The sequence below is a fragment of the Spizellomyces punctatus genome (genome assembly GCF_000182565.1).
Source record: "Spizellomyces punctatus DAOM BR117 chromosome Unknown supercont1.12, whole genome shotgun sequence".
Lineage (NCBI taxonomy): Eukaryota > Fungi > Chytridiomycota > Chytridiomycetes > Spizellomycetales > Spizellomycetaceae > Spizellomyces > Spizellomyces punctatus.
In genome coordinates, this window is record NW_015971548.1 from 825,976 (window position 1) to 850,937 (window position 24,962).

General features: G+C 46.9%; 10 protein-coding genes across 12 annotated transcripts; 4 read left to right on the forward strand and 6 right to left on the reverse strand.

Annotated features, from left to right (window-relative positions):
- Positions 1 to 281: 281 nt before the first annotated feature.
- On the reverse strand, positions 282 to 1,970 carry SPPG_06687 (uncharacterized protein). Its single transcript, XM_016754889.1, has 4 exons — positions 1,693 to 1,970; positions 767 to 1,617; positions 605 to 694; positions 282 to 533 (listed from the first exon to the last, which is right to left on the reverse strand). The coding sequence occupies exons 1-4, from the start codon at positions 1,846 to 1,848 to the stop codon at positions 440 to 442; spliced, it is 1,191 nt and encodes a 396-aa protein (XP_016606331.1). The 5' UTR covers positions 1,849 to 1,970; the 3' UTR covers positions 282 to 439.
- An 814-nt stretch (positions 1,971 to 2,784) lies between these two features.
- SPPG_06688 (uncharacterized protein) lies at positions 2,785 to 4,304 on the forward strand. The gene is made up of 2 exons (XM_016754890.1): positions 2,785 to 3,071; positions 3,133 to 4,304. Exons 1-2 carry the CDS (start codon positions 2,851 to 2,853, stop codon positions 4,007 to 4,009), a joined length of 1,098 nt encoding a protein of 365 aa, XP_016606332.1. The 5' UTR covers positions 2,785 to 2,850; the 3' UTR covers positions 4,010 to 4,304.
- Positions 4,305 to 4,364: 60 nt separating this feature from the next.
- Positions 4,365 to 6,391, reverse strand: SPPG_06689 (uncharacterized protein). Its single transcript, XM_016754891.1, has 7 exons — positions 6,274 to 6,391; positions 6,023 to 6,167; positions 5,895 to 5,969; positions 5,641 to 5,832; positions 5,389 to 5,570; positions 4,988 to 5,324; positions 4,365 to 4,920 (listed from the first exon to the last, which is right to left on the reverse strand). Exons 2-7 carry the CDS (start codon positions 6,152 to 6,154, stop codon positions 4,468 to 4,470), a joined length of 1,371 nt encoding a protein of 456 aa, XP_016606333.1. The 5' UTR covers positions 6,155 to 6,167; positions 6,274 to 6,391; the 3' UTR covers positions 4,365 to 4,467.
- Positions 6,392 to 7,681: 1,290 nt separating this feature from the next.
- On the reverse strand, positions 7,682 to 8,212 carry SPPG_06690 (uncharacterized protein). Its single transcript, XM_016754892.1, has one exon. The coding sequence runs from the start codon at positions 8,181 to 8,183 to the stop codon at positions 7,812 to 7,814; it is 372 nt and encodes a 123-aa protein (XP_016606334.1). The 5' UTR covers positions 8,184 to 8,212; the 3' UTR covers positions 7,682 to 7,811.
- A 349-nt stretch (positions 8,213 to 8,561) lies between these two features.
- Positions 8,562 to 12,046, reverse strand: SPPG_06691 (uncharacterized protein). Its single transcript, XM_016754893.1, has 5 exons — positions 11,395 to 12,046; positions 10,266 to 11,227; positions 10,086 to 10,203; positions 9,156 to 10,027; positions 8,562 to 9,089 (listed from the first exon to the last, which is right to left on the reverse strand). The coding sequence occupies exons 1-5, from the start codon at positions 11,768 to 11,770 to the stop codon at positions 8,841 to 8,843; spliced, it is 2,577 nt and encodes an 858-aa protein (XP_016606335.1). The 5' UTR covers positions 11,771 to 12,046; the 3' UTR covers positions 8,562 to 8,840.
- A 150-nt stretch (positions 12,047 to 12,196) lies between these two features.
- SPPG_06692 (40S ribosomal protein S24) lies at positions 12,197 to 14,073 on the forward strand. Its single transcript, XM_016754894.1, has 5 exons — positions 12,197 to 12,769; positions 13,213 to 13,368; positions 13,445 to 13,564; positions 13,679 to 13,793; positions 13,856 to 14,073. Exons 1-4 carry the CDS (start codon positions 12,767 to 12,769, stop codon positions 13,790 to 13,792), a joined length of 393 nt encoding a protein of 130 aa, XP_016606336.1. The 5' UTR covers positions 12,197 to 12,766; the 3' UTR covers position 13,793; positions 13,856 to 14,073.
- A 707-nt stretch (positions 14,074 to 14,780) lies between these two features.
- SPPG_06693 (GTP-binding nuclear protein spi1) lies at positions 14,781 to 16,653 on the forward strand. The gene is made up of 10 exons (XM_016754895.1): positions 14,781 to 14,968; positions 15,136 to 15,192; positions 15,274 to 15,348; positions 15,566 to 15,641; positions 15,710 to 15,713; positions 15,775 to 15,812; positions 15,879 to 16,020; positions 16,083 to 16,210; positions 16,269 to 16,399; positions 16,467 to 16,653. Exons 2-10 carry the CDS (start codon positions 15,147 to 15,149, stop codon positions 16,478 to 16,480), a joined length of 654 nt encoding a protein of 217 aa, XP_016606337.1. The 5' UTR covers positions 14,781 to 14,968; positions 15,136 to 15,146; the 3' UTR covers positions 16,481 to 16,653.
- A 588-nt stretch (positions 16,654 to 17,241) lies between these two features.
- Positions 17,242 to 20,382, forward strand: SPPG_06694. 3 transcript variants are annotated; one of them, XM_016754898.1, is made up of 11 exons: positions 17,242 to 17,685; positions 17,745 to 18,047; positions 18,103 to 18,184; positions 18,242 to 18,366; positions 18,426 to 18,627; positions 18,693 to 18,828; positions 18,891 to 19,046; positions 19,105 to 19,188; positions 19,261 to 19,924; positions 19,983 to 20,024; positions 20,086 to 20,382. In XM_016754898.1, the coding sequence occupies exons 2-11, from the start codon at positions 17,830 to 17,832 to the stop codon at positions 20,240 to 20,242; spliced, it is 1,866 nt and encodes a 621-aa protein (XP_016606340.1). In that variant the 5' UTR covers positions 17,242 to 17,685; positions 17,745 to 17,829; the 3' UTR covers positions 20,243 to 20,382. The 3 variants fall into 3 exon arrangements, with proteins under 3 accessions (XP_016606340.1, XP_016606339.1, XP_016606338.1); XM_016754897.1 differs by having other exon boundaries at positions 17,242 to 17,660; XM_016754896.1 differs by having other exon boundaries at positions 17,662 to 17,685; positions 17,749 to 18,047.
- SPPG_06695 (uncharacterized protein) lies at positions 20,247 to 21,500 on the reverse strand (the record flags this gene model as incomplete). The annotated part of the gene is made up of 1 exon (XM_016754899.1): positions 20,247 to 21,500. One exon carries the CDS (start codon positions 21,498 to 21,500, stop codon positions 20,409 to 20,411), a length of 1,092 nt encoding a protein of 363 aa, XP_016606341.1. The 3' UTR covers positions 20,247 to 20,408.
- Positions 21,501 to 21,738: 238 nt separating this feature from the next.
- Positions 21,739 to 24,885, reverse strand: SPPG_06696 (uncharacterized protein; the record flags this gene model as incomplete). Its single annotated transcript, XM_016754900.1, has 11 exons — positions 21,739 to 22,602; positions 22,672 to 22,737; positions 22,804 to 22,968; positions 23,045 to 23,089; positions 23,152 to 23,434; positions 23,491 to 23,600; positions 23,687 to 23,855; positions 23,925 to 24,214; positions 24,273 to 24,289; positions 24,354 to 24,449; positions 24,513 to 24,885. 11 exons carry the CDS (start codon positions 24,883 to 24,885, stop codon positions 21,739 to 21,741), a joined length of 2,478 nt encoding a protein of 825 aa, XP_016606342.1.
- Between the last annotated feature and the right edge of the window lie 77 nt (positions 24,886 to 24,962).

Consider the following 24,962-nt stretch of genomic DNA (forward strand, 5'->3'; position numbering starts at 1 on the left):
GCATTCATTACTTCCGCGAGTGATGCAAGAAAAAATAACAAAAACCAATAAAATTGGAAAGGATTCCAAAAATGAGGAACAAGGTAAGGTTAATTATGCACCATTCCTATTTTTCTCGCTAGGTTGAATAGACAAAGAAGACTGAACGTTAATCAGAGTTCCCTGGCCAAGTTTGGGGATCAACTCGGAAGATATTACACCGCTGGACATTAGAACCGCCATGATTCTGACGTTGTCATGTTCAGTTAACGACCAAACGGAACTGCTGCTTGCCAATCATCCTGATCACATTTATGTTTTTGGGTTCGCATGCGTCGATCCACCTGGTTATTTTGCAAATTCCACAAAAAAAATTGATAGCAGCAACAACAGACCGTCATCACCCTAACCCATATCTGTTCAATAAATAAAATACAATCGTCATAGCATAGCCCTAGATTCACGGCTCCACAATCTCATCCGCATCTTCCACAACCGGACGACGACATGCGTGAAGAGGAGGTGGGGAGACAACGTCATTGAATAGGAACGTTCTACCGAGTAAGAACAAATTAGAACCCGGTCCTGTGTTTCCATTGGAACCCATTTCATTTTGAATACCTACCCATAGATGAGGATAACGAAACCGACAACCTGCAACCATCGAAAATTCTCCCAGCCCAATCCAAGACTGATCATCCAGATGAAGAGTGTCCTAGAATATGCCGTTCAGAGCCAGGGACGTAGATCGAGGGAAAAACACTGCCTTAGTGTATATTGCACTCACCGGCACGTATCAATCGTCGACCTTGATGTAGCACTAATACTTCTCGTCACTGACAACCCAAACCAATTGAAAAACGCAATAGAAAAGATGATACCGATCCCAGCGTACAGGATCTGGGCATGACTAAAGAGTTGATGGAATCCAACGGGCAGGTCAAAAAAGTTGCCAGTTCCCACCCCAAAGGCGTAGTAGAGGACGGGCATCCCCAGACCAACTGAAACCAATCCGAAAAGTCCTTCTAGTCCTACGGCTTTGATAGCAGGGAGTTCATACCGCCCCATAATCTTTTCTTCAATGACAAACTGCAGGGCTGTAAAGGTTTGGGCGAGAACCACGAGAAGGACCCCAGTGAAAGAAGATTTGACAGGACCCTTGTTAGGATCTGGCTTCTCAATGATACTGCTGAGTCCCACGACGGCGACACCCAAAAACACCATAATCAGGGCAAACCATCTATACAGAGGGTGCTTGCGGCCGAGAAAGTATACAGAGAGCGTACCAGTGAACAGTACAACAGAGCCGCGGAGCATTTGATAGATGGAAGCAGACACGTGGATAAGACCGACATTCATCAGCGTCGTCGCAGTCATATCGCAGAGGGTAGGCAGCCACAAAAGAAGATTCTTGGTGCCTGTGAGAGGAGGAATGCTTGATCCGGCAATCAGTGGAGTTGATTCCGTGCTGGATCGGTTCGGGGATGTTGCTGTATCAGCCTGGACTGACGTTGGATCTTCGGGGTGGATCGCAACTGGTTGATAGTCACCCGACGATGAGGATCGCCGAGATTCCAAGTACACGCCGATATAGTAGACCAGTAAACAGAGAGCTTCGCCCACAAACATATTCAACGTCTAACAAGGTCAAGCAATCATGAATCACTGGGTCATATACTATTTTTAACTTTATTTTTCCTCAACTCTGCTCACCTGCCATAAAGGTTGCTCGAAATATTCTCTGCGGGACGTATCAGGATCCTCGCAATTCTCGACACATGTCATATCCTGCAGTTTGTTCAATATAGTGTTGACCGTGCCCGTAAAGAGCATTCCCAGCACAAGGACCAGAACGAATATTCCCTTCATTTTGGAAGTTTTCAACGGTCTTCTCCGGGGATACAAGTTTACAGATAGCCGTATGCTATGGGACTCGGTCTAGAGAAACCCGGAGATGGAAGAGATCTGGCGAAATTCTCAGCCTGGAAAAGCGATAAGGGCCGCCAGGTCAATAACGAGTCATGTGAATAAATGAGGGTTCGAATCCCGCTGGAGACTCCCCATGACACAAATTGATAGTGTATTGGCAAAAACAAATGTCAGTGCCGCGCACACCAGAGAATGAACCGGCGACAACCGGTTCGGAAAAGCTAACTAGCTAACTAACCTCCTTACAAGTAACAAACTACCACTAGGCCCAATTACACATGCAATACATTACGGTTGTTCTAACCAGGTAACTAGCGCCCATCACCACGAGAGAAATCCTACTTGATTCCGAAATTCTTAGTCAGAGGATGTTTCAGATACTAGTAAAGTCAGAATTAGACTGGGAATACGGCGTGGGAAAATACAAAGATAATGCATACCTGCGATCGTAGCAATATAGTAGTAGCAGCGTTTGCAAGGGGCTATATTGTTGTTGTAGTCAGGTGGGCGAGGTCCTTGGCACCAGAGCGGCATTCTCATGGTGGACTTGAGAGTTGAGCGTTGGGCAGATGCTTTGAGAGTCGAGGGTAAAGAACAAGATGGGGGGGCAGATGAGGGGGCGGGGGGGGGGGGGGTTTATATAGAAAAAAGAGTGGATAGATTGAGTCATCGTGCATCATGCAGGTGGCAACTGCAGAATATTCCTCTCATAGATATCCGCAAAGAGATAGTAATTGCAAACCGTTCATTGCTGCAGGTATTGGACCCGTTTTTCATGATGGAGCATCTTTTGTGCATCGAACCATAGTTTATTTGCCTAAATCGAGGGAGGCATCTTGCATTTCATCTCATTCGATCCACACAAATTGATATGACGTGGGTCAATTTCACACAACTTGCCCACATTTCACTTTGTCAATCTTTCTTCCACATCTGATCGTGATGCAGAACATCAAAGCTCGGAGTGGTCAGCGGGAAACCCGCACCAAAGCGACATTTGCAGCTACAAAGAAGACGGGCGCGGGTCCAGAGGAAGACACTCCTACGGTCCGTCAACGCCTCTCAGAGGCCAGGAAAACGGGCGTGCTGGACCTGCGAGGACTGAACCTTGGAAACATCCCGGTGGACGCTGAAAAGTTGCAGAACCTCTCTGCATTGCTGCTGTAGGTACAGCCTTTTGGGCTTTAACAAAGAGTTTGACTGACTAGTTGGCTGTCGTTACAGTGGGGAAAACCGCCTTACGTCCATTCCTGCGGACCTCCCATCCATCTTCCCGCGTCTTACCTACTTGGACCTTTCATTCAACAAGATTCAGAGCGTACCGAATGTGCTAGTCGACTTGCAAGATTTGGAAGTTTTGGATTTGGAAGGCAACCAGGACATCCCATCACAACTTCCGACCGCGTTTCGTCCGCTGGTCGAGAAGGGGAAGCTAGCGGTGCTTCGTGGTGAGCCGGACTTTTCGCCCTCGGACGTGCTAAATGAGGAGAGCTTTGCTGCAGAAAGTGAGGTAGAAGAGGTACAAGAGGAAGGAAAACCCGAGCCAGCTTGGCGGAAAGACTACTATGACACCGATGATGAGGCAGACCATGAAGAAGGTGGCTACGAGGATGATATTGAAGACCAGGACTCTCTTGATAATAAAGATACCCGATCGGTAACCTCCATTGACTCAAATCTATCAGATGGTTTATCTACGGATAATCTCCGGGTAGAATTCAAGCTTTTTATTCACCGTGTTGAGGACCTTGAAGAAGGGGACACGCTCGAGGCTAGGTTCCGTCGACGATGGGGCACTGGAGATCCAGTATTTGTGCGCTACATATCAAAACGGTATAGGGCAGAAGCCGGAAAGCCGGCCACGCATGGTTTGGCTGGAGGTCGAAGGAAGGATAGGAAGAATCGCGAAGGAGAGTCTAGAGATAGCGAGGTAGATGATGATCATGATCGTGGTAGTGCTAGTGAGGAGGAGGAACGACCATTGAAAGGCAGAAATGCAAAGAGACAAGTCGAGTATGCCCGCAAAGAAAAGGAGAGGTCCGTCAAGCAGGGTGTCAAGGCTGGGAGGAAGACGAAGCAATCGATGATGGAGGTCGAATAGAATGTAACATTCCCAACTGCGATTCATCATGTATTTCATCTATTGGTAGACTTGCTCATTGACATTGTAATTTTGACCTTGCAATCACTAGTCCTTTTTGTCTGCCTCAAACTGCTGAGTTACCAATTGGGAACAATCATTCAAGAAATCACAGACTTCCATTGTTTCCAGTGATTTGGACTTGGGCGGATTTGGTATTCACCACGTCAATCGTTGAGACGACGTTCTCGACTAGGAGAACCAATCTTTTCTTCTTTTCAAAAATTGTCAATAATAGGACTTACCGATCGTAACGGCATTGACCTTGCCCTTGATTTGGATCGGACAGTTTTGGCAATTGAAAATATAAACAACATGCCTCAATTCCGGTTGATATATTATAGGGGGACGGTGGTTGTGGTACGCATCAGAGCATTCTATTCAAGTGTTACAAGACAAAAGAACTCGCCGGTGAAATATCAGAGCAATGCAACAGCCCTGACTTTACCCTCAGTATTGCTAACGCCCGTTGTTGATGCTGGTATCTCGCTGGAAGTCGGTGAGTGTACGCTTCCACGTGCAGCGGCCTTGGCTGTATCACTACGGAGAGGTGTCTTCGCTTCCAAATCCTCAGAGCGAAGAAGAAGTTGCTTCGTAAACCAGAACATTGCGTTTTGGAAGAGGCCTTCTGGAACGGGAATTTGTGATGCGGTCTCTGGATCCACTATGGTCGGGTGAACATGCTGCATGGACATCCTATGCGATGTACCAGGACTGGTCGGACTTGTCGGACTTGTCATGGCAGTCGTCGACTGCGTTTCCAGACACATGTATTTTAGATAGTGAGCTTGCACCAAGTGCTTGCGAAGGGCCTCCCGGGCGTGCCCAACGGTCGGGTCCAAAAGAAGAAAAATGGTAGAGTTCATTGTGCCCTGTGTGATTCAAAGGTGTTCATTAGAATTTTTTAATGATTGATGACCGTGTGTGGGCAACAGTTACCTGCAATGCGGCAAAAATGCATGCCAAGTAAGTAATCCAGACCGAAGTAAATGTCTCATAGCTCCCCCCGAGATGCAAATAAACATCCAAAATGATGTTCCACGATTGGGCAAGCAAGGGTACAACGCAGTACCAACTGATACGGGAAACAGCTTTGTTCACGAGCTGTTCCTTCTTGCGTGCTTTATTGTTTTTTTTAGCACTGGCGGCTGTGGATCCGACGCGGTTGGGTATGTCGCGCAACTGCTTTTGATTCTGGTACAGCACGTACCAAAAGAGAAAAGTAGCGATGGAGCATAGGATACAAACTAAGGTAATCCAGCCGTACAAGAACCCCCTGTTCATTGAATCAACGATATGAGATTTGTGTGCGATAACATTCATATTAGAACGGAACTTACCATTGAGGACCAATCCCGTTCAATAAATCATCGGGCGGTCCCCTAAACCAGCACTCATCACCGTTGTAACCTAATCTTTTTGTAGCTACGGCAATGATCGGTAGCAAGATGGCGACGGACGCTGATGCAATGTAATACATTCTTTCGTAAATAGGAGTTACGCCGAATTTGATAACAAACACCTATTGGAGCACATAATAGAAAGCAGATATCAGCCAAGTAAATTTACCACTCTACACTGCACAAACCTACCAAGAATATATTCAGTGCTATCGCCGCAGACATAAAGACCGATGCTAAATTGCCGGCAACGATAAAGTACATCACCGTGGTACACTCAGGAGTGTCGGCGTATGTGACATAATTCAAGCCCATCCATGCACATTCATATACTATATCTGCGATCGCGATAAATGACACCAAACGAAGCGACACGCGATTTGACTAGGTTCACAAATGAATGTAAATGCTTTTGTTACAGTTTTAATTTCTTGCGCGGTGCTTACCAGGGTTGGGAGGTAGTAGCGCATTAGAGTAAAGACTAGAAGGGTTGCAAGGGACATTGCGATTGAAAACGTCGCCTAGTGCCACATTAGCCTCTGTAAAATCAACTTAAAGGAAGGTAATTACTCACTAATGTCGTGGAGACAGTCGTCAACTTGTCCCATTCGCTCGCATATGGATCAACCCAAGTGAAATCATCTCCTTCATAGCCACCATCTCCTCCAGTGCCGTCAGTAATGTTGGTATCAATACCGTCGTTCATTCTTTGCCAGGCACTAGACAACCAAAGCCACCAGACGAGGCAATTTTTATGAAGAGTTTTTATATGTTGAACTAACTATTACATTAGACGGAGGTAAGTGGCGAAGTGGAAAACAATACCTCCGACCAAATAATGCGTTGATGTCCGGAGATGGGATACGGCGTGGAAAAATAAGGGCATGTGAAATATGCTTAATGTGAGCATATGCAAACCTTAAGAATAGTTACAAGAATAATTCGTGTCCCCCATTAGCAAAACAAATCAAAGAATAGATCGCATTGTCGAAAGCTCTGGAATTAACCAAACTCCGTGGACTTTTTTTTTTTACCATGAGGGCGCCGCAAGAACAACCATAACATTGTTTGTCAGCTCACAAATAAAAAAGCTAAACTTCCGCGCGGCATTGGTTCAACTTGCGGGTTTTATCCCCTGCTGAGTGCAATCAGATCGGGATCTGCATAGCGCACAGTAAAGCCACCATAAGTCGAACAGCGATGCTAGATTGCAAAATCCCGACGTCAATTTCTATAAGGAAGCGGCCTTTGATGGAGAGCCTTGCAAACGCCAGGCCAGGCTGAAATGCGGAGAGTGACTCCAGCTTTGGCGATTATTTGGACAGATACGTGATTGCCCTGATCTGGAGTTCCTTTATGCAATATTCTTCAATTCAATGGCAAGATGACATTCGTCCAGCTGGTGAAGGAGATTGATGAACAGTACACAGACTATATTAAACACACGTTGTGCACCAGCTTTCTCCTTTACACTTTGTCGCGCTTTGTAATCGTGCCTGTGTTGAAACTTTGGTACACATTAAAGATCTACTGATTACATGATCTAGTTGGGGCCGTACTGAGCATGTAAGCTGAGTTACAGCACAGATCCAATGGTGGGAGGTAATAATTGTATTTCCCAGTTTACAGGATCTTATTCCAACCCCACTTTTTGCCAATGAAATCCCATGATTCGTCGTTGCCTACCGAGGACTCTACACCAATTGAGTTTAACGTCCTATTAATACACCACCAGAACTGATATGCTGAGTTGTCGTCGTTAACGGGGATGTCCACCAAAAAATATGCTTCGAGGGGAGACTTGACATTTCGTATGAATGCTGCTTTCAAGCCGTAGCGCCTCAGTTCGTCCTGCTCTAGAAAAAATCAGATTCCTGACTGCCAGCCAAAGAATCAACATAAGTCATATCTTGATGTGATGTACATGTTTGTTTACCATCTCGTTCACCGTCTGGATTGAAGGGCGCTTCTACGTCATGAGCTTTGGAATCAAAGGACATTGGCAGCAAAAGGGGTAGATGTGCAGCAGGTGAAAGTGGGAGTCGCACTCGCAGATCACATGTCACTCACATGGCAAATAAACATTCACATTGGAACCACACTTCTTTCTACCAGGTTTGATTTAAACAAATTCCCGCCGCATCTCGCACCAACGAATGTTTATATTTTCTGCCCCGCATCATCCGCTGGCAATGGGAATGGGAATGCCAGGACAAAGAGTTTATTTATGTGACATGGTTATAAAAAACTTAATATATGTATAAAATGTATGTAATGTACGTCCACGGTTGGCCCATCGTAGTAGAAGCCCATTCTCCACATTTCTACCCATCGTAACATTGTTAAAGCACCTTCCCACACCGTTATCGGCAAATCGCTCTCACTCGAGTCCTCAGATTTCTCCATCGCTGTGTTCTTCCATGCCCAGTGATTTTCTCTGCCCGAGAATCTGCCGATGGACTCGTTTCAGGCTCACTGTATGGTGGAGGCGGGATATCAGCCAGATCATACGCAGGTAGCTCGTCTTCATCTGTTATTTGTTCGACCGTGTCTGCGTCTTGATACCGTCTATCACTGTCTTGCGGTTTCCATCCAAAAATCTTTCCGACAGCCTTTTGTATTCGTCGACGCTTGGAGTTTGGGTTTGAGATTGTCTGCGAATTTCCGAGGCTAGTTGGCAATCGAAACAGACGAGAGTCCAATACACCATATCCGATGGCTTCATACACGGACATCCCACCAAGTGACGTGCATATCCCCGAACGTTGGAGGTAAAAGGAATCCGCTGTGAGCATCGTAGTCAGAGTGTGGTCAAAAAAAAAAGTAATGAGTGCGAGGGGGAACAAATCAGGCCTTGTTAAATACACTGGTCCTGTGGATCTTTGACCAGATATGCTCCGCAAACGGAGGGTATCGGAGCACTGCCCTTTTTGGGTTCTAGAAGTGTTTGCTCAGCCTGTCAGCAGCCGCAAAATTTAATTATTCCACGAATAATCAGCCCAACGCCCCAAAGGAGCCAAAAATTAAACGCCGATCTCAGACGACCATCAACTGCCAATCACAGGGCAAAAGACCTGGACATAGCAGAGATCTGCATTAAACCCGGAAGCACATGGGATATCCACCTAGTGGTCGCTCGTATTTGCCTCCAAGAACAAAAACATTAAACATGCTATTTGCACAGGTTTATTTTTTCTCATGCGTCGCCCTGTTTTTGAAAGTGGATTTTATGGGCGATTCTCACTCTATACCTATACAATTGTGAGACCATGACATGACTACCCTTTCCCGAAAAGAAAAATAAATACAGAAACAAGGGCATCACAACAGCAATGCCATCGCACATCTAATGCTGAACATGGCAACTTTTTGCTGTGACTAGAATGTCCAGCTTATAATGAGTTTCCACTACCGCTATCCGCTATCGCTTTTGCATCATTCCCGACGTTCTCCATCAAGGTGAAGCTCTCCACGCTTTTGAAAAGATCCCCGAGGATGCCTGCCAATTTTGACCCCTGCAACCAACATCGCGACATCAAACGCAACGCTCGGAGGTGCGTCTTCACCCGTTGAGAGGCTGCTTGTACAGCCATGTCATCACCACGCATTGTTTGAGCCGCAACAATGTGTACGAGGGCAGTCTGTGGATGATAGCAACGTTAGCAGCTTTCACAGAAGGATCATGCCCAAAATAAGCCTGCACATACCTGAAAAATGCAGAAACACACAAATGGAGTTATCCAGTGCAGTTCTTGATTGGTCGACATTATCAATTCAAGCAAGGTCGCAACCGCGGTGGCCGACTGCTGTGATGCCAGGAAATGGGGCGATCTCATTGCAACAGTAGGGCCCTGCGTCAGAATTGCCATCATCTTTGGCCGATGCAATAACACCACAGCCGTGTTATAAAACAAGTGCAGGTATGCAACCTCCCATGGTGGTGGGGATAGTGCACCGTCCGCTGTTCGCCGCGTCCAGTTGGCAGCAAACGTTCGTCCTGGATTTCGCATCCACGGTGGTAGTCCGGCCATCCATTCCCGTAAAGCAGACTCAAGTTGCGCCATTCGGATTTCCGCTTCCGCCATTGAGATGACTTGAGTACCAGGTAATGAAGGTGTAGGGCTCTTTAGCATGCCCGTGTATTCCATGACGCGTCCAAAAATCTTGCCAAGGGTGATGTAGTGATCAAATGGACTATCGCTTTGGTACGATTCTTGCGGTCGTTGAGCTGGTGTCGCTCCAGTCGAAGACAACACAGTGAGCTGCCATTTGTTGTGGGATCCTTCCGAGTCACCGCTTGGCTCTTCATCATCCGGGCTCATCGTTTCCCAAACCCAAACTCCCACAGGCGCAAATACTCTCACATCCCTTTCCAAGCACAGCATCGATCTGTCAGCAGCCGCAGCGGCATAGCGATCCATCAAGAAACAACACCACCACAGTCTTCGGCGTCGCTCTTTCTCAAACCATGACATTGGGCCAAAAACATCTTGTACTTCTTGGAAATCTGGATCTAGATCCATTTTCAGAGATTGCGCCATTCGAATAGCCATTCCAGAATACATCCAGGAAGCAGAGGCTATTGATAAACAGCAAGTCAGACTTATTCATAAAGACACGATAACACCGCTCCATACCTCTTCCGCTGCCGGAAGCATAGGTCATCAGCATGATCAATGCTGATACAGTGTCCAACGTTGGAACATCTACCGTTTGACTGATGAGCAGCCGTGCCTTTGCGTAGAAAACATCACCCTATGAAAATAATTCTTTAGCTGTATGCCTCAGAGACCACATGATGACGCCAATTCACTTACAGCTTGATACATCATTTCCGGATTCTTCCGAATTGATGGATGTTTCGAAAAACGTGCGGCCACGCAATACATCGCATTCAGAAGAAGGGGGCTCTGGGCCGCAATCGTACGGCGGAATTCCTTTTCATGTACTTGATGTCCAAGGATCGGATTTGCATAAGTGAAATATAGATCTAGGAGCTCATCTAAAGCCTCTTGAGGTATCTTTTCTTCCGTCGGCCAGCTTTTGAATTGCGGCGGTTCTGACGATGGAGCATATGGTATCTCACCGAATGGCACTTGCAATTGACGTGGAATGCTCCTTCGTTGCCGCACATTACCGAGACCCGGTCCCGCTCCATCCGGAAGGACGGACCCATTCCCAAGCAAACTAGTGAAGAAATCACCATTTTCATGTTCTAGGGATTTCTCTGGAGTAAATGAGCCACCACCCATCAGCTCATCAAAATCGCGATCAATGATATTCCAAATGTCCTCGTCTTCAGAGTTTTGTGAAGCGGAAATCGAGGGAGAAATATTGGGCGACGGTTTGAGGGACAAAGTCGGTGACAAGCCAGTGGAAACTTGCATGGCAGGCATGACATTGGGATTTGAGTTGTACGCAAAGCCGTTCATGTATGGATTCACAGGACCGGTATCGATTGCGCCCATTGAAACTTGGTGAGGCACCGAGCTTTGTTGCAATTGAGTTCCTGCTATAAGTTGCTGTCCGTTCACTTGCATGGCGGGATTTATAGAGGCTCCATAAGACGAGTAAGGAGAGTAGGGTGATGACGAGTTTGCCATATTGGCAGTAGGATAGCCGATTGATGAAGTGACCATGTGTTGTGCCGGCGGAAACATGGTTTGCGCGGTCATGGGCATGGGAATTGACATCGTTTGTTGAGGGAGAGATTGATCAGGAGTGGGAGGTACGGATGCAGAGGAGGGGGAATCGGAGAGCGTGCCTAGCACTGCAGCAGCTAAATGGGAAAAAATTAGGATTTGATTAGCATATATAAATTAAAGTAACCTTTCAGAGCTGACATAGGCAGGTCAAGAGTCAAATTGCCTTGCTTATATCTCAGCAGAACCATTCCATAACAGTTCCGAGTTGGTTGTAATGAAATCGGAGAGAATTGGCACCTACCATCTGGAAGCTTGTCGGCAAGAGGTCGAATGAGCGCCTCCATTTGCTTCAGCCTTGATTCTAATTCTTTAAGGTGTCCTTGTTTAGGACCCCGCTTCTTAGCTTCTCTTGCGTATGAACAGGTGAGAGCGCCGTTTAGACACTGTGTGCAAGCTGGTTGTTTTCCATCGCATTTCACTTTGCGCTTATTGCAAATGTCGCAAGCTTTTGTTGTCCGTTTCCGTTTGTTGTGGCTTGAGCCCTTGGATGAGTCGTCCGTGTGAGGGGGTGACCCGCTTCCAGGCGAATCACCTTCCATGGGAGAATAAGGTAATCCGTCGCTCATTAAGAGTACGCTTCTTTTGGTCGAGTGAGGAAGTGGTGCAAAGTCTGTCATGAACTCAGTATGGGCAGTTGCCGACGAAAAAACAGGACCGTTTATAAGGTTGATAGAGCCACTACGTCGACGAGAAAACAAAATCGCTCGTATCGTTGGTAGCAACCCAGCTGACGGAGCCGTTTGTAAAGGTGTCCTATATGTGATTTGTGATGCTCCTGACAACGTCGACCATACCTATAGGGATATGGAGATATCTAGGAGCACGCGGGAGGCAGTCAATGCCCGGGACCTTGTAAATTTGAATGATTTCCGTGTGTGTTGTTCTCAAACGGAGGATAGCTTCTTTGTTGGGTCCGATGGCCCTTGGAATGCTCAGTTATGTACGCCACCGCCTATGCATGACTGTGCCACCCATGTTCTAGTGCATTGTTTGATGACTCACAATCCAAACTATTCAGAACAAAAAAAAATAGAGGCGAAAAAGTTGGCGTTGGATTGCGGCGATGTCGGTCGGACTTTGAAAATCCAAGTGAGATTCAACCGGCAGAACGGACAAGTTGTCTGCCATGTGTTCTATTCTGAAAAAATTGGGTTTGGTGCTTGTTTTTCAGCATGTTCTACGGGTTTACTTTTGCCCCTTTAGCCGACGCTTTTTCAACGCATGCTTGACACCAATCAAGGTGGACAACGGAGAAGCAACACTTTCTACAAGGACAAATCCATCTCAAGTTTGATAGCGATAAGTGAAGGAGGTGTAAAACTATTTTTCTGCTACCATCCGGAATAGAATGGACGCCTTCTCCCAGCGTGTTCCAGCGCGGTCTTGTGGGCAATAATAGCCCACGATCGTACTTGCAAACTCCTTTGAGGGTCCCATTCAGCGGAGGGTCTATCACGTGACGGATAACCAGTGGCACAGCGCGTTATGATTGGCTGTAGCTTTTGCCAGCGCGACTCTATACTGCGATTGCTGCCAATCCAGTTGGAATTCTTCCTTTTGCAAACTGAAGCTTGTCCAGCCCACCTGCGAAAAGCCAGGAACTTCAGTACAAGATGGTACGCATGCATAAACTACACAGAGACGAGGCTATGGTGATTTGGGTTCTGTTGAGAATGAAGGGCGATGGATGCATGGATGGATGGATGGATGGATGATGGACAGGGGTGGATGGGTGTTCCTTGAAGACCACGACATGACATTGCGAGCATGTGGACAACCTCCGTGCCGACGGTCCATGTCGCGTGCGACCAACTCTTTTCGATCTCTTGCGAAAGGAAACGTTGTTCGAGATTGGAGAGGCAGCATCGTGGTGGAATAGAAGGCGAGATCAAATGAGCTGGGGAAAGCACATTTAGGGTGTGAAGGGCATCCCAAGTTTAGGGGGACGTGCGTAGGCGGGTAGAGCATGGATGGGCAAAGGCTTTCGTGCAAAGCTATCAGAGAGGAGGTACCCGCTACGCTACCAGTTTCTCATTTGCCACATTATGTACTTTGCCAGGCCGACAGCGTGACGATCCGCACCCGCAAGTTCTTGACCAACCCGCTTCTGCAACGTAAGCAGATGGTCGTGGATGTCCTTCATCCTGGCCGCGCCAATGTTAGCAAGAAGGAACTCCGGGAGAAGCTTGCCAAGCTCTACAAGACCGATGAGGAGGTTGGTTCGACTGATGGTTAAATTATGGGCGACTATTGAGAATTTCTGACATGTGCGATGTTGCAAATGTTTGCAGAGCATCTTCGTATTTGGATTCCGTACCCAGTTTGGAGGTGGCAAGTCAACGGGATTTGCATTGATCTACAACTCTCTTGACTCTGCCAAGAAGTTCGAACCCAAGTACAGGCTTGTGCGGGTATGTGATTGTGACGCACACGGTGGTGGATGATCCCATCGATCAGACCGTGTTACGAGGAATGTTGGCATGTTGCATGAGTAGTTTGTTGATCAGCCGACTTCCTTTACATAGCACGGTTTGGCGGAAAGCCAGAAGACGGCTCGTAAACAGCGCAAGGAGCGCAAGAACCGTTCCAAGAAGTTCCGTGGTACCAAGAAGGCGAAGGCTGCCAAGGCTGCCAAATAAGGTATTGTTTCGCTTGATCATGATTGGAGACTTGAGAGCTCGGTCTCATTGCTCAATTCACAGGATCTTGACCATTTGTGCGATACGGTGGGAATTGGCAGGGGTCCTAACCGTCGCGGTAGTCCTGTTGGTAGATTTGAATGGGGGGTACTAGAACCATCCTTCGAACAAGTCGGTGTCTCGCTGTTCTTTTGCGTGATCACACTTGTTTCTGTACACAGCTTCGCCCTTGGCGATAATACAATAATCAAAAACATTGACTTGCATGCAGCAACCGCGCACCACGTCCCAATCGATAGTATTTCCTTCCCAACAGATCACGATGGACTAAGAATTAAGAGGCATGCAATGGTTTGGGCTTGCATGTTACCTCGTCGGTGATGACGTCTTTGCCAGACGCCAGCATTGCATCTGATCTCGCAGATGTTCGCGGTTGCTTTGTAATTCTAGTACCAAGAACAACAAGGAATGCAGAAATTGCGCTCTCTGGCAGCTGAAGCAGCAATAGCTGCATTCAATTACCCTCTCGCGTCAGAGAGCAATCGTCGAACAGCCCCCTCGCCAAATATAAGACTCAGCTAAATCTAGAGTACTCATGTTCAAGGACGAGGTTATTTGGCAGGTACAAAATTTGGTGTGGATGGGTATATTTGCCACGATGAGATACAGTAACTATTTCTCTGATGCGACATATTGAAAGACCACGTTACACAATCTATTTGAATGTTAGAGATCTTCATACCATGGACATACTGAGGCTCCCCTGCCCAGCTACCATCAATTCACATGGATGTGCAAAAGCACTATGGTTTACCATCATCATATGCTTTATTTCAAACGTGGCATTATCTTTTATTTTACAGCCTTAATAGATGATTACCAGAGAGCCCTGTCATTGAGATGAGTTCCCCATTGATCTTATAGTTTTTTACAGTGTGCCCATTTGCATTTGATTCATCTTTGATGTGTGGGGTAAACTTTCAGATGTGCGCAGTTCACTACGCGAGTTCGCAACTCGTTTATCCTTTTTGGGCGACCTCAGAGTGACGTTCGACTCACACGCTTAGCCTTTGGGGTCCCCCGTTCAGGCCTTCGTTGACCATCCATCCGGCCATCCGCACGAGTATCCATCCATCCATCCATCCACCATCCCTTGACATACTCTCGCTTGAAAGAGTAAGTACCTTTTGAATGAGAAGATGCATCGTCAACAGAGGACTGCGCGCTTTTTTTAAAAGGCCGCAGAGTTATGTGCGATCATTGAGATCTCCATGTCGGATTCCCGCCCTTGACCCATCTGTGTTCATTTCTCACCTTAATTGCCTTGCTACACGTACAAATAGATTTAACAAAGATGGCTGCACCCGCCGCGAACATGCCCACTTTCAAGCTTGTGCTTGGTATGTACCAGTGGAGCGATGATTCTGAATTCGTTGATGAGTTCTTACTGACGTTGAGTTACGTGTCGTTTGAACTTTTAGTTGGTGACGGAGGTACAGGGAAGACCACATTTGTGAAGCGTCACTTGACTGGAGAGTTTGAGAAGAAATACGTGGGTAAGTTGACTTTGTCGCAGTATCTAGGAGCTAGCGAAGTGGAGATGGAGGGGAACAATATCTTGTGACGAACATCTTGACGTCTTTGATGGCGTAATGCACGGAAAGATGATAATGGGGAAGACATGGATGTGGCGAAAACTTGTCCACGCGAGGGGATCGACGTGGTCCGCGCATTCTGATGTCAACCGACACGACCTTATATCCTTTCTCATAGCTACCCTCGGTGTGGAGGTCCACCCCTTGACATTCCACACAAACTTTGGTCAAATCTGCTTCAACACTTGGGACACGTAAGAACGAGTGCATTCTGCTCTCACGAGATTATTGATTCTTGAACTCACCCCTTTCACTAATTTAGGGCTGTGAGTAATGCAGTAGAAAGAAAAGGAAGACGGTGCACTCATCATTGCGTTCTTGAATCAGGGCCAGGAAAAGTTCGGTGGTCTGCGTGACGGTTACTAGTACGTTGAGTTCAGCTTTAAATCTTGGTGGGATGACTCTCTTATTAAATTCTCGTCTATGTGCAGTATCCAAGGACAATGTGCCATCATTATGTTCGATGTGACTTCCCGCATCACGTACAAAAATGTGCCAAACTGGCACCGGGACCTTGTCCGCGTTTGCGAAAATATCCCGATCGTGCTCTGCGGAAACAAAGTGGACATCAAGGTAACTTGTTTTTTGGCATGCAGTTTTCGATATTACTGTCGCTAAAGCGTCCTTCGCTACAGGAACGTAAAGTGAAGGCTAAGGCTATCACTTTCCACCGCAAGAAGAATCTTCAATACTACGACATTTCAGCCAAGAGCAACTACAATTTCGAGAAGCCCTTCCTTTGGCTTGCTCGCAAGTTGATTGGGTACGTCCTTTGATCTGCAGGATGCATCTTGACGTTTTCCTCACCTGGATGGTTTCAGCAACCCCAACCTTGAGTTCGTGGCTGCACCAGCATTGGCTCCTCCTGAAGTTGCCATCGATGCTGCTCAGCTTGCGATGTACGAGAATGAGCTCAAGGAGGCGGCAGAACGACCTCTCCCTGCCGAGGAAGGTGATTATATCACAATCTAATCGGGTCCAAGCGTATGGCAGACTATTGACACACTTTTCATTCGAAGATGACGATATGTAATTCCTTTGATCGATTCCCCCTTCGGATCTTATCCCTAAAATTGCTCGCGGGTGTGTTTCTTGCGGGTCGTCTGTCTCCGTACCCTCCGTTTTCTTTTTACCTTGTCAATAGATTGTGCATATCGGAATTTTGAGGAGCAGATGTAGTAATATATGGTTGTGTTAGTTTGCCGATCCTCATAGCGACCAATTCTTGAGATTTGCCAACAATTTGTGGTCTGCAGCTACGTTGCACTAACACAATGAATTGAAATTAAATGCACAAGTATCATTAGGCCTATTCTACATTGAAATATAGTGAGGAATGTTGCTCAAAGGTTCGAGCTTGTCGCCTCAGCAGATCGTAATCTTTCTGCCAAGTCACCAGGTTCTTGGAAGAAGTAGCCTTTCAGAAATAAACCTCGTAAGAAATTAGTCGTCAGGGGCTCAGAGAGACAATGCAAATGGAAGTGAGGCACAGAGTTGAAAGGCGGTTTGGTATATCCCAGCCTACGCATGGGAAGAATTTTGTAAGAACCTTGTGACTATTTTCGCCTATCTCTATGTCCCACCGGTACTGCTCATTGGGCGCCAGTTTATCCTTCATTAAGTTTTCGCCGACCTTCTTCATGTGGCTAACTGGGAGCAAGTATTGATTGTCAAGTATCAGTATGGACTAGGTGTTAACCAAGGCTACTGTACTCAAATCCGCATCGGAGCCTTCAAGTGCATTGCAATTTTTCACATGGCGTTTTGGGATTACGAGGTAATGAACCTGTAGAGGGGCAGTTCTTTTCCAATCAGATATCCTTCTAGAGATGCATTGCAACGGTTACAGGCTTACACGGGCAGCAGGATAGAGATCTGCAAACGCCACCGTAAGGTCATCCTAGGTTGCACGGAGATATGCTGTGGTAGAAAGGATCTGCCCAATATATCCTCATTGTTGCTTTTCAAGTACCTCATGGACGATGTCCGTGTTGGCCTCCTTTGCTACGATCTGGCATTGCAGTCATCGTGTGAGCTGGAGCGTTCATCAAAGCACTTAGAGAACCTAACAGTATTTGCTATCTCTAATTGCATCATTCATTCTCGTATACTCGATAAGGTCGGTTCGTACACTTGCCTTACAGAAAATACAGGACATTCGTGTTCCGCTGACAGACTGATAACCAACGGTCAACCCTGCTGGAAGAGATCTGGTGCGGCATGAGGCAAATCTAACACGTGAGAATGTTGGTGTAAGCAACTCTCCGACTGAGGCTCATCATTTCCGTCCAACGAAGGCAGTTCTTGTAATAATGCTACCCAACCGCCAGCCCATGCGATAATCACCCTACCCATTTATTTGAAGTCCACCATGATTAAAGCATGGACCCTGCCCATTTCAATCATCCGCCAAGTGGCAGCCCTGTCGCCTCGTCACCTAGAGATGGGCACTATACGCACGCCACATCCTCTCCATACGTCAACTATCGAGGCAACTTGACGGACACAGCAAGGTCAACAAGTAGCAGTCACTACAGTGCTTTCTCCTCCCACTCTGCAAAGTCAGCAACAAAAGACGAAAATATCCATGTGGTGGTTCGGTAAGTGGAGAAGTGTGGACACGTGCGAGCTTCTTTATTAACAGTTTTCTGCCAGCTTTCGGCCACCCTCCAGTGCATCAAAGCGCCCGGGAAGTAATGAAATAGTTATATGTGGGGAAGATCGCCAAACTCTCCAGGTACATTTAGGTTGATTCTTGGGCAACTGACCACAACATTGAGTTAAAATGTAACAGATGATCACGGCAAACGGTGAAAGAAGACAGCTCACATTCGACCAAATCTTTGACGCGAATTGCTTGCAAGCGGATGTATTTGAGAATTCTGGGGTGAAAGATTTGGTGATCCGGGCACTTGATGGGTAAGTCGAAGAGCATCCGTTCGAACCTCCGGTTGTCTGCTAACAGAACGATCATCAAGATATGCAACTACTGTCTTTGCGTTTGGACAAACTGGGAGCGGAAAAAGCTTTACTATGACTGGACCACCTGGTGCAGAAATGGATCTGGACCGAAGCGGGATAATACTTCGTGCTCTGCAATTCTTGTTTGCTCAAATCAGTGCACGTCCTGATATTACCTATACTGTCCGAGCCGCCTACCTAGAGATATACAATGAACACGTACGATGATGTTTGTCATGCAAAAAACCAAAAGTTTGAGTTAATTAAAAAACATATTATCATAGGTACATGATCTGCTGAGCCCTTCAACTGCATCGTCTCTCACCGTGAGATACTCTGCTTCACGAGGATTTTATGTCGAGAATCTATTAGTATTAGAGTGTCATGCGCTAGGCGACTGTGTAGCAGTTCTACAAGAAGGTACTTGAATTCGACTATGCCTCAGGTGACATACGAGCTAATTCCAAATGGGCACCGTACAGGTCTGCGTAATCGGACCACACGTGCCCATCAGCTCAATGAGTATTCTTCCAGAAGTCATGCAATGATGACATTGTACATTGACAGTGAGCGGGCAGACCCGGAAGGCGGTTTGCCGTTGCGCCAACATGGGAAAATCAGCTTTGTCGATTTGGCTGGTACGTGCATATATATAAAATCACTGTCATCTCGAACTTATCGTGGAAGTTCTTATAGGTAGCGAGAAAGTCAAAGAATCAAAAACAACCGGCGATATGCTCACTGAGACGTTCAACATTAACAAAAGTCTTCTAACATTAGGTACGCATGTGATGTGCTGTCTGATCAGCTATGTATTTTCTAAGACGTTGGATTTCTTCGTTTGGGTTATAGGAAACTGCATATCCGCGCTTTCCGATCCTCGCAAGCGAAACGGCCACATCCCGTATCGAGATTCGAACTTAACACGACTCCTTGCGGACTCTTTGGGCGGCAGCGGCTTGGCGTTGATGATAGCATGCATTTCTTCGTCGCCTCACCATTCAAATGAAACGCTAAAAACGCTACGTTATGCACAAAGAGCAAAACGCATTCAAAATCGGCCAGCCATGCACATAGAGCCTCGCGATGAAGTTGTAAATAGCTTAAAAAGGGAGATTGATCAGCTTCGAAGGGAAAATCAGCATCTGAAAGCTATGTTGTCACAAGGCGAGATCGCACGACCGCATGAAGGAGAGTTTGGAGTGCAGTCTGGAGTGCATCTGCCGCAGATAGCGCAGGTTGTCTCCTATACAAACCATGCAGCACCAGAAAGATCATCAGTGAAACACCCGGTCAGCGGCCAAACGAATCAAACAGGAAGGGGACTGCATGCATCAATCCCTGCTTCAAAGGTTCGCGGCGGAAAGGGATCGAAGGTTGCTAGATCCGAGTCCAAGCTCCAGCGCTCACCCGCAGAACGGAAGCCTATGAACGCATCTCCATCCAGATACTCAATGCATCCGCCACAAGCTGCATCGCGCACAATGCCTAGTGGTGGTGCCATGCTCTCGCCAAAGTATGTTCCTTCTTTGGATCTCTACATCATACAAAATGCTCACCTGCTTCGTTTTCAGCAATCAACCAAGTATGGTTCCAGAAATGTGGTATCCTCAATGGTGAGATTTTAACGTGGTCAACCCCATTAGCTATTACCGTCTGTAACAAAAGTTTTTACAGGCACGAGCAACCAATGTCCCCAATGATGCCATATCCCCCCGTCTATCAATATCCCATCAATTCACCAAGTGATGCTGCACAAATACGGCAGCGAATCAGCCAGGATGTTCATGCACTCAATAACCAAATTGCTCTCATGGAGGGTAGACGTCGTTAACTCTCCGTAGGACAAGGAAGGATGAGAACGCGAAAGGCAGATGTACTTCTGTGTAGGCTCAACGACGTGTACAATTCGGTCTAATCCTAACTAACTGCCAAAAATACACAAGTTGCTCATCTATCTAAACTATACCACCGTAGTATCATCCCGAGATACTGATAGCTTAGGCCTTATCCAAACCTATATGAACAACATCTTGTACCATATCACCAACCCACAGCGACCCGATCAACGCAGGGTTGCTTCCAAGTGGGACAATCTTTTGTGCACTAGTTACCTGCTTATGAGGTTGGCCCTTTTTGTCAGTCCATGTCGTGATCCGCATAGCCTCGAGGTAGATTGCACAATTACGGACACCATCGCCCCGGGCGGCCGCCACTGGTAGTATTAGAGGATCATTTGGATCACCGTTGGGCCGGGCTACTTGCGGGTCATGAATGAGTAGCACGCACAAGTCGTGCTTTGTGAAACCTGGTAATTTGGCTTGGAGCTTCCATCCTTTTGCCGTCTCGATGAGTTTGACTTCTTCTACTGCCTGTTTTTCTGTAAATAAAATTGCTGATTTCTTTTCCGTTGGTTGTTGAATAGTGTCTTCTCCATTCGGCGTGGACGTCGGGTGAGATTGCCGTATGCTTGTTCTGCGCTTCGAATTTACTGCGGCAGGAGCTGTAAGAGTACGAGTTGGTTCGTATGGCAGTAAAAGAGCAGGTCCAGCATTGGAATAGCGCCTGTATGTCGGAGCGTATGGATTCTCCGCCGCAGGAGAATATGCAAGAAAATAGGGATTTCCTGTCATCATAGGTGCAGCCAGGGAAAAGCGACGTTGCCCGGGGATATATGCGCTCTGACCCATACTTGTCGGCTCAACGGCACCAGGTCGGTTATCATGGGAAGGGCGAGGGTCCGCAAGAGCCGCTAGGCGCCCCGGCGCTGAAAGCCTTCGAGCAAGTACTGCGGGAGGGGGCAAGTCCGGTCGCTGCGCATGTGGGCCATGCTCTCTGATTCGCCCCAGATTGTAGGGGGCTACATTTCTGTTACTATAGTGCAATTGAGGATGAATTCCTTGATGCAAAACTGTAGGCAATGGGATCCAGTAGTAGGAGCCTTCAGCAGGAGGACCCACGACAGGGACTGAGGGAATAGGTATCTGATTAACAAAAGGTTTGCTTGCTTGGGAAAGGCGTCGTCCTTTGGCCGCTGCAAGCTGCTCAGACTTTGCGGCCAGCTCCTCAAAGTTGGGATTTGTTCCGCTCATGGATGGTATCAATTTTGAAATCCGATAGAAAGAGCAAACCAAGTATCAGGCCCTAACCGCGGCACGTACTCTACCCTTCTTGGCAACCTTTTTATTGACCAGAAACCATTGTCTGCCCTCTTGCGCCTTCACCCATATCCCCTCGATTTATGAGTTGCGTCAGACAACCTATCTCCGCTGCTGACTAATCACCCTTGCTACAGTACCTAAATCTATCTATAGCTTGATGCAATAATTCCTATTTCCATCCAGTCACCCATCCAATGGTCCACTTCCAGAGTATGGTGATCCAGGACCTTGAGAGTTCCAGCTCATTCTTGGGAGGGCCTATACTGATGATATGGGTCACCTTTCGATCAGCGGCTGCATCAGTAGGTTGACCAAAGAACATTGACCACAAAAATCGCCCGGCGCTTCTGGATGTTGATTGTGATCTGTAGGTAGCATCATAACACCAATACAGCGTTTGGCGCTCCCGGACATACTTCCATTCGCCATCAGACACTTCAACCGAAAGATGATTCATGTCCCCATAATGGTAGGATGGAATAAAAATTTCGGTAACGTAGGCAAGTGAATCCCACTGCCCGGCAACTTCATCCACGGCGCCGCCACTTTTGGTCAGTTCGGCTTTATCTTGGCGAGCCAGTACTGTAGCCGGATTGTACCCGTCGGTAGTGAACACCAATTTGAATTCCAAAGTCTTCAAATTGAAGCGCATCGTAATTGGCTCTCCCGCAATTTTCGCTGCATAAGGCCGAATGACTGCGTCCAAAGCTCTTCCCCCTACATGATGATGATGGTTGTGATCACCTTCGCTGAAATACACGTCCGTAATATCAAAAGGAGTGATCGGAGTACTTGGCGTTGGGGGTGGATCTGCTTTTTCGGAACCATCTACTGAGACTGCATCGCCGTTCACGTCCAATAAATCTTCGGAAGAATTCAAAGCCAAGCGCGAGCTTGGGCGTGATCCTGCTCTTGACCCAGAACGTGAGGGTTTTGGTGAATATATCGAGAAGTCTTCCCCATTCCAGTGATCGCCCCATATATTATCATTGTGCGGATTATAATTCCACAAGGTGAAGTTCACGAGACTAGCCTTATTGATCAGCAGTAGTGAGAATTTATTGAAACCAAACACTGCGCGCACTTGCTGACAAAGTCTTACCTCCATAGCATTTATCATCGCGTCCAGGAAGTTTGTATGATGAGTATAATCACCTGTTTCAAAAGCCTTCGGAAACGACAACATTCTCATTAGGAGATAGAAGTGGAGGTAAGACATGAGATATTTTCACACCTTCTTTTCGTTCATATCCATAGGAATCCCACATTCGCCGAACAACACTGGTTTATCTCCTACTAGTTTACGTCCAGTTCGCACAATGTTACGGATCTGGCCTTTATAGTTTTTGTTTGCTCCTGTCACGCCAAAATATGTCGCATTCAAGACATTTTTTGTTCCCTAGACAAGAGAGCAGAGCATATACTTAGCATACAAGTAGTTCACGATTAGGAACTTTGGAGAGAATATAGCATACCCGACTGAGCCCTTGCACATCGTGCGTGATCAAACCGTTGAACGACTACGGAAACATTGCTGTCTTTTAGAGAAACTCAAAAACAAGCCATGAATAGCTTTGCTTACCTTATTGAATAGTGCCTTTAGGTCATACCAATGTGGTGAATAAACCAATTGAGGACTATCATCTTCCGGGCTCAGTTCAGGTGGATCTTCATTCGGAATAGGCTCAAAATATACGAGCAAATCCGGGTTGACGCTCAGGATCTCCGTTGTGTAGCGTTTTATTAGAGGAAGATAGCAATCACGACCAAAATCGACCGGTGTCCCGTCCCGCCGTTTTGTGAAGTAATCGGGTACCAACGCACGAGGTTGTCCATCCACAATGTCCCACACCCCATGCTGCCTCCTATCAATTTAGAGATATAAATACAGGCAAGTCGTGACCACGAATGTAGACCGTACCAGATGCATTCTCTTCCAGGCAACCACACAGACGTTTTTCCTGGATTAATGACCCGCTTATGATTTTTCCGTGTCGGCCAAGGCCAGCTTTTTACCCACACATCGACTTCCTGTAAGTGAGAAGTGAGAGTGTCACCCTTAATTTCCTCAGAAGGTAGAAATCCGTATGAGCCGCGTATGACCTTCGCACACTAACCTGCGGAATGCCCGATCCCAACGCCATAGATTGCAACGCCGAAGGAGCATCTCCAAAATGCAAGTCCTTCAGTGGGTCAAATTGATGGAGAGATTTCAAGCCAATATATCCAAAGTGTGGCTCATTGATGACCTCAAATCCTGTTACTATGCTCAGGTGCTGTAACCGTCTTTAGGTCATATTGATTCATTATAAATTTCCAGTCTTTTTAGGCCAAGAATACGAATCAACAACTTACTGGGCCAAATGTCGGTAACATGCGCAGAAATGTCTCTGCAGGAACTCTTGCATATGTTCACCTTGGTACGTTGCGTTCGGGGCGAAAATGGCACCACCGAAAAAGAGTGTAAACATGGTTGCCGAAGCCAGTTTTTGGTAATTGGTCGGCCAGGCGGTATGCCCGCTATCAGTAGGTCGAGCAGACTGATGGACATACGCGGCCCCGGTTTCCATGAACTTGGTCAAATCTAGTCCAGCAACTTCAAATGTCCACCCCGGAGCTCCAGAACCACCGGAAAATCTGCTCCACTAAATGAACAAGGTTAAGACCTTCAGACTATGATGGCTAATGTGTGAGTTACTATACCGTATCCTGATGCGGATCTGATCAAAAACTGTAAGCAAACATCAACCTAACATGGCCAGCCCAATGGTATCCATACACTACCTATAAAGCACTTGAGACCGTACCGGGATGCCCTCTCTAAAACTTTGATCAAGTAATCGATGTATTCTTCGTCGTATATTCCAGGTCCCTCGTGTTCTACCCATATTAATGTTAAGTAATTGAATATCATCCAGTTCTTGGATTAAGCTGCTTGCGTACCTAAGGCTTCCCATGGCACCAAAAGCCTCACAAAAGTCAGACCCCAAGCTCGCAACCGACCAAAGTGTTCGTCCGCTTCTTCGAGAGGAAATGGTCTTCCCACAAAGGAAACATGTTTGTGCTCAAAGAATCCCTCTTTTAAGTGAGTTGAACCAGGAGGATTGGTGGGCAGCTTCGAATTTCCCGAGACATTGACGCCACGAAGATGCAAGGTCCGACCATATTCATCCCGAAATTGACCCCTATTCGAGCGGATACACCCAGTCCACTCATGTGCGCTTTCCCGTGGTAAAGTTCCCCCATTTCTCTCGGGGGTATCTGTAGGCTCATTTTTAGAGGCATGAGCCGACAGGTTGTTAGTTGGAATGTCCATGGTGATGAGGTACAGCTGCCGTTGAGGGTGGACAGAACGGCGGACGCGTCTCCCCCTTCCTTTTTCTCAGTGTCCCA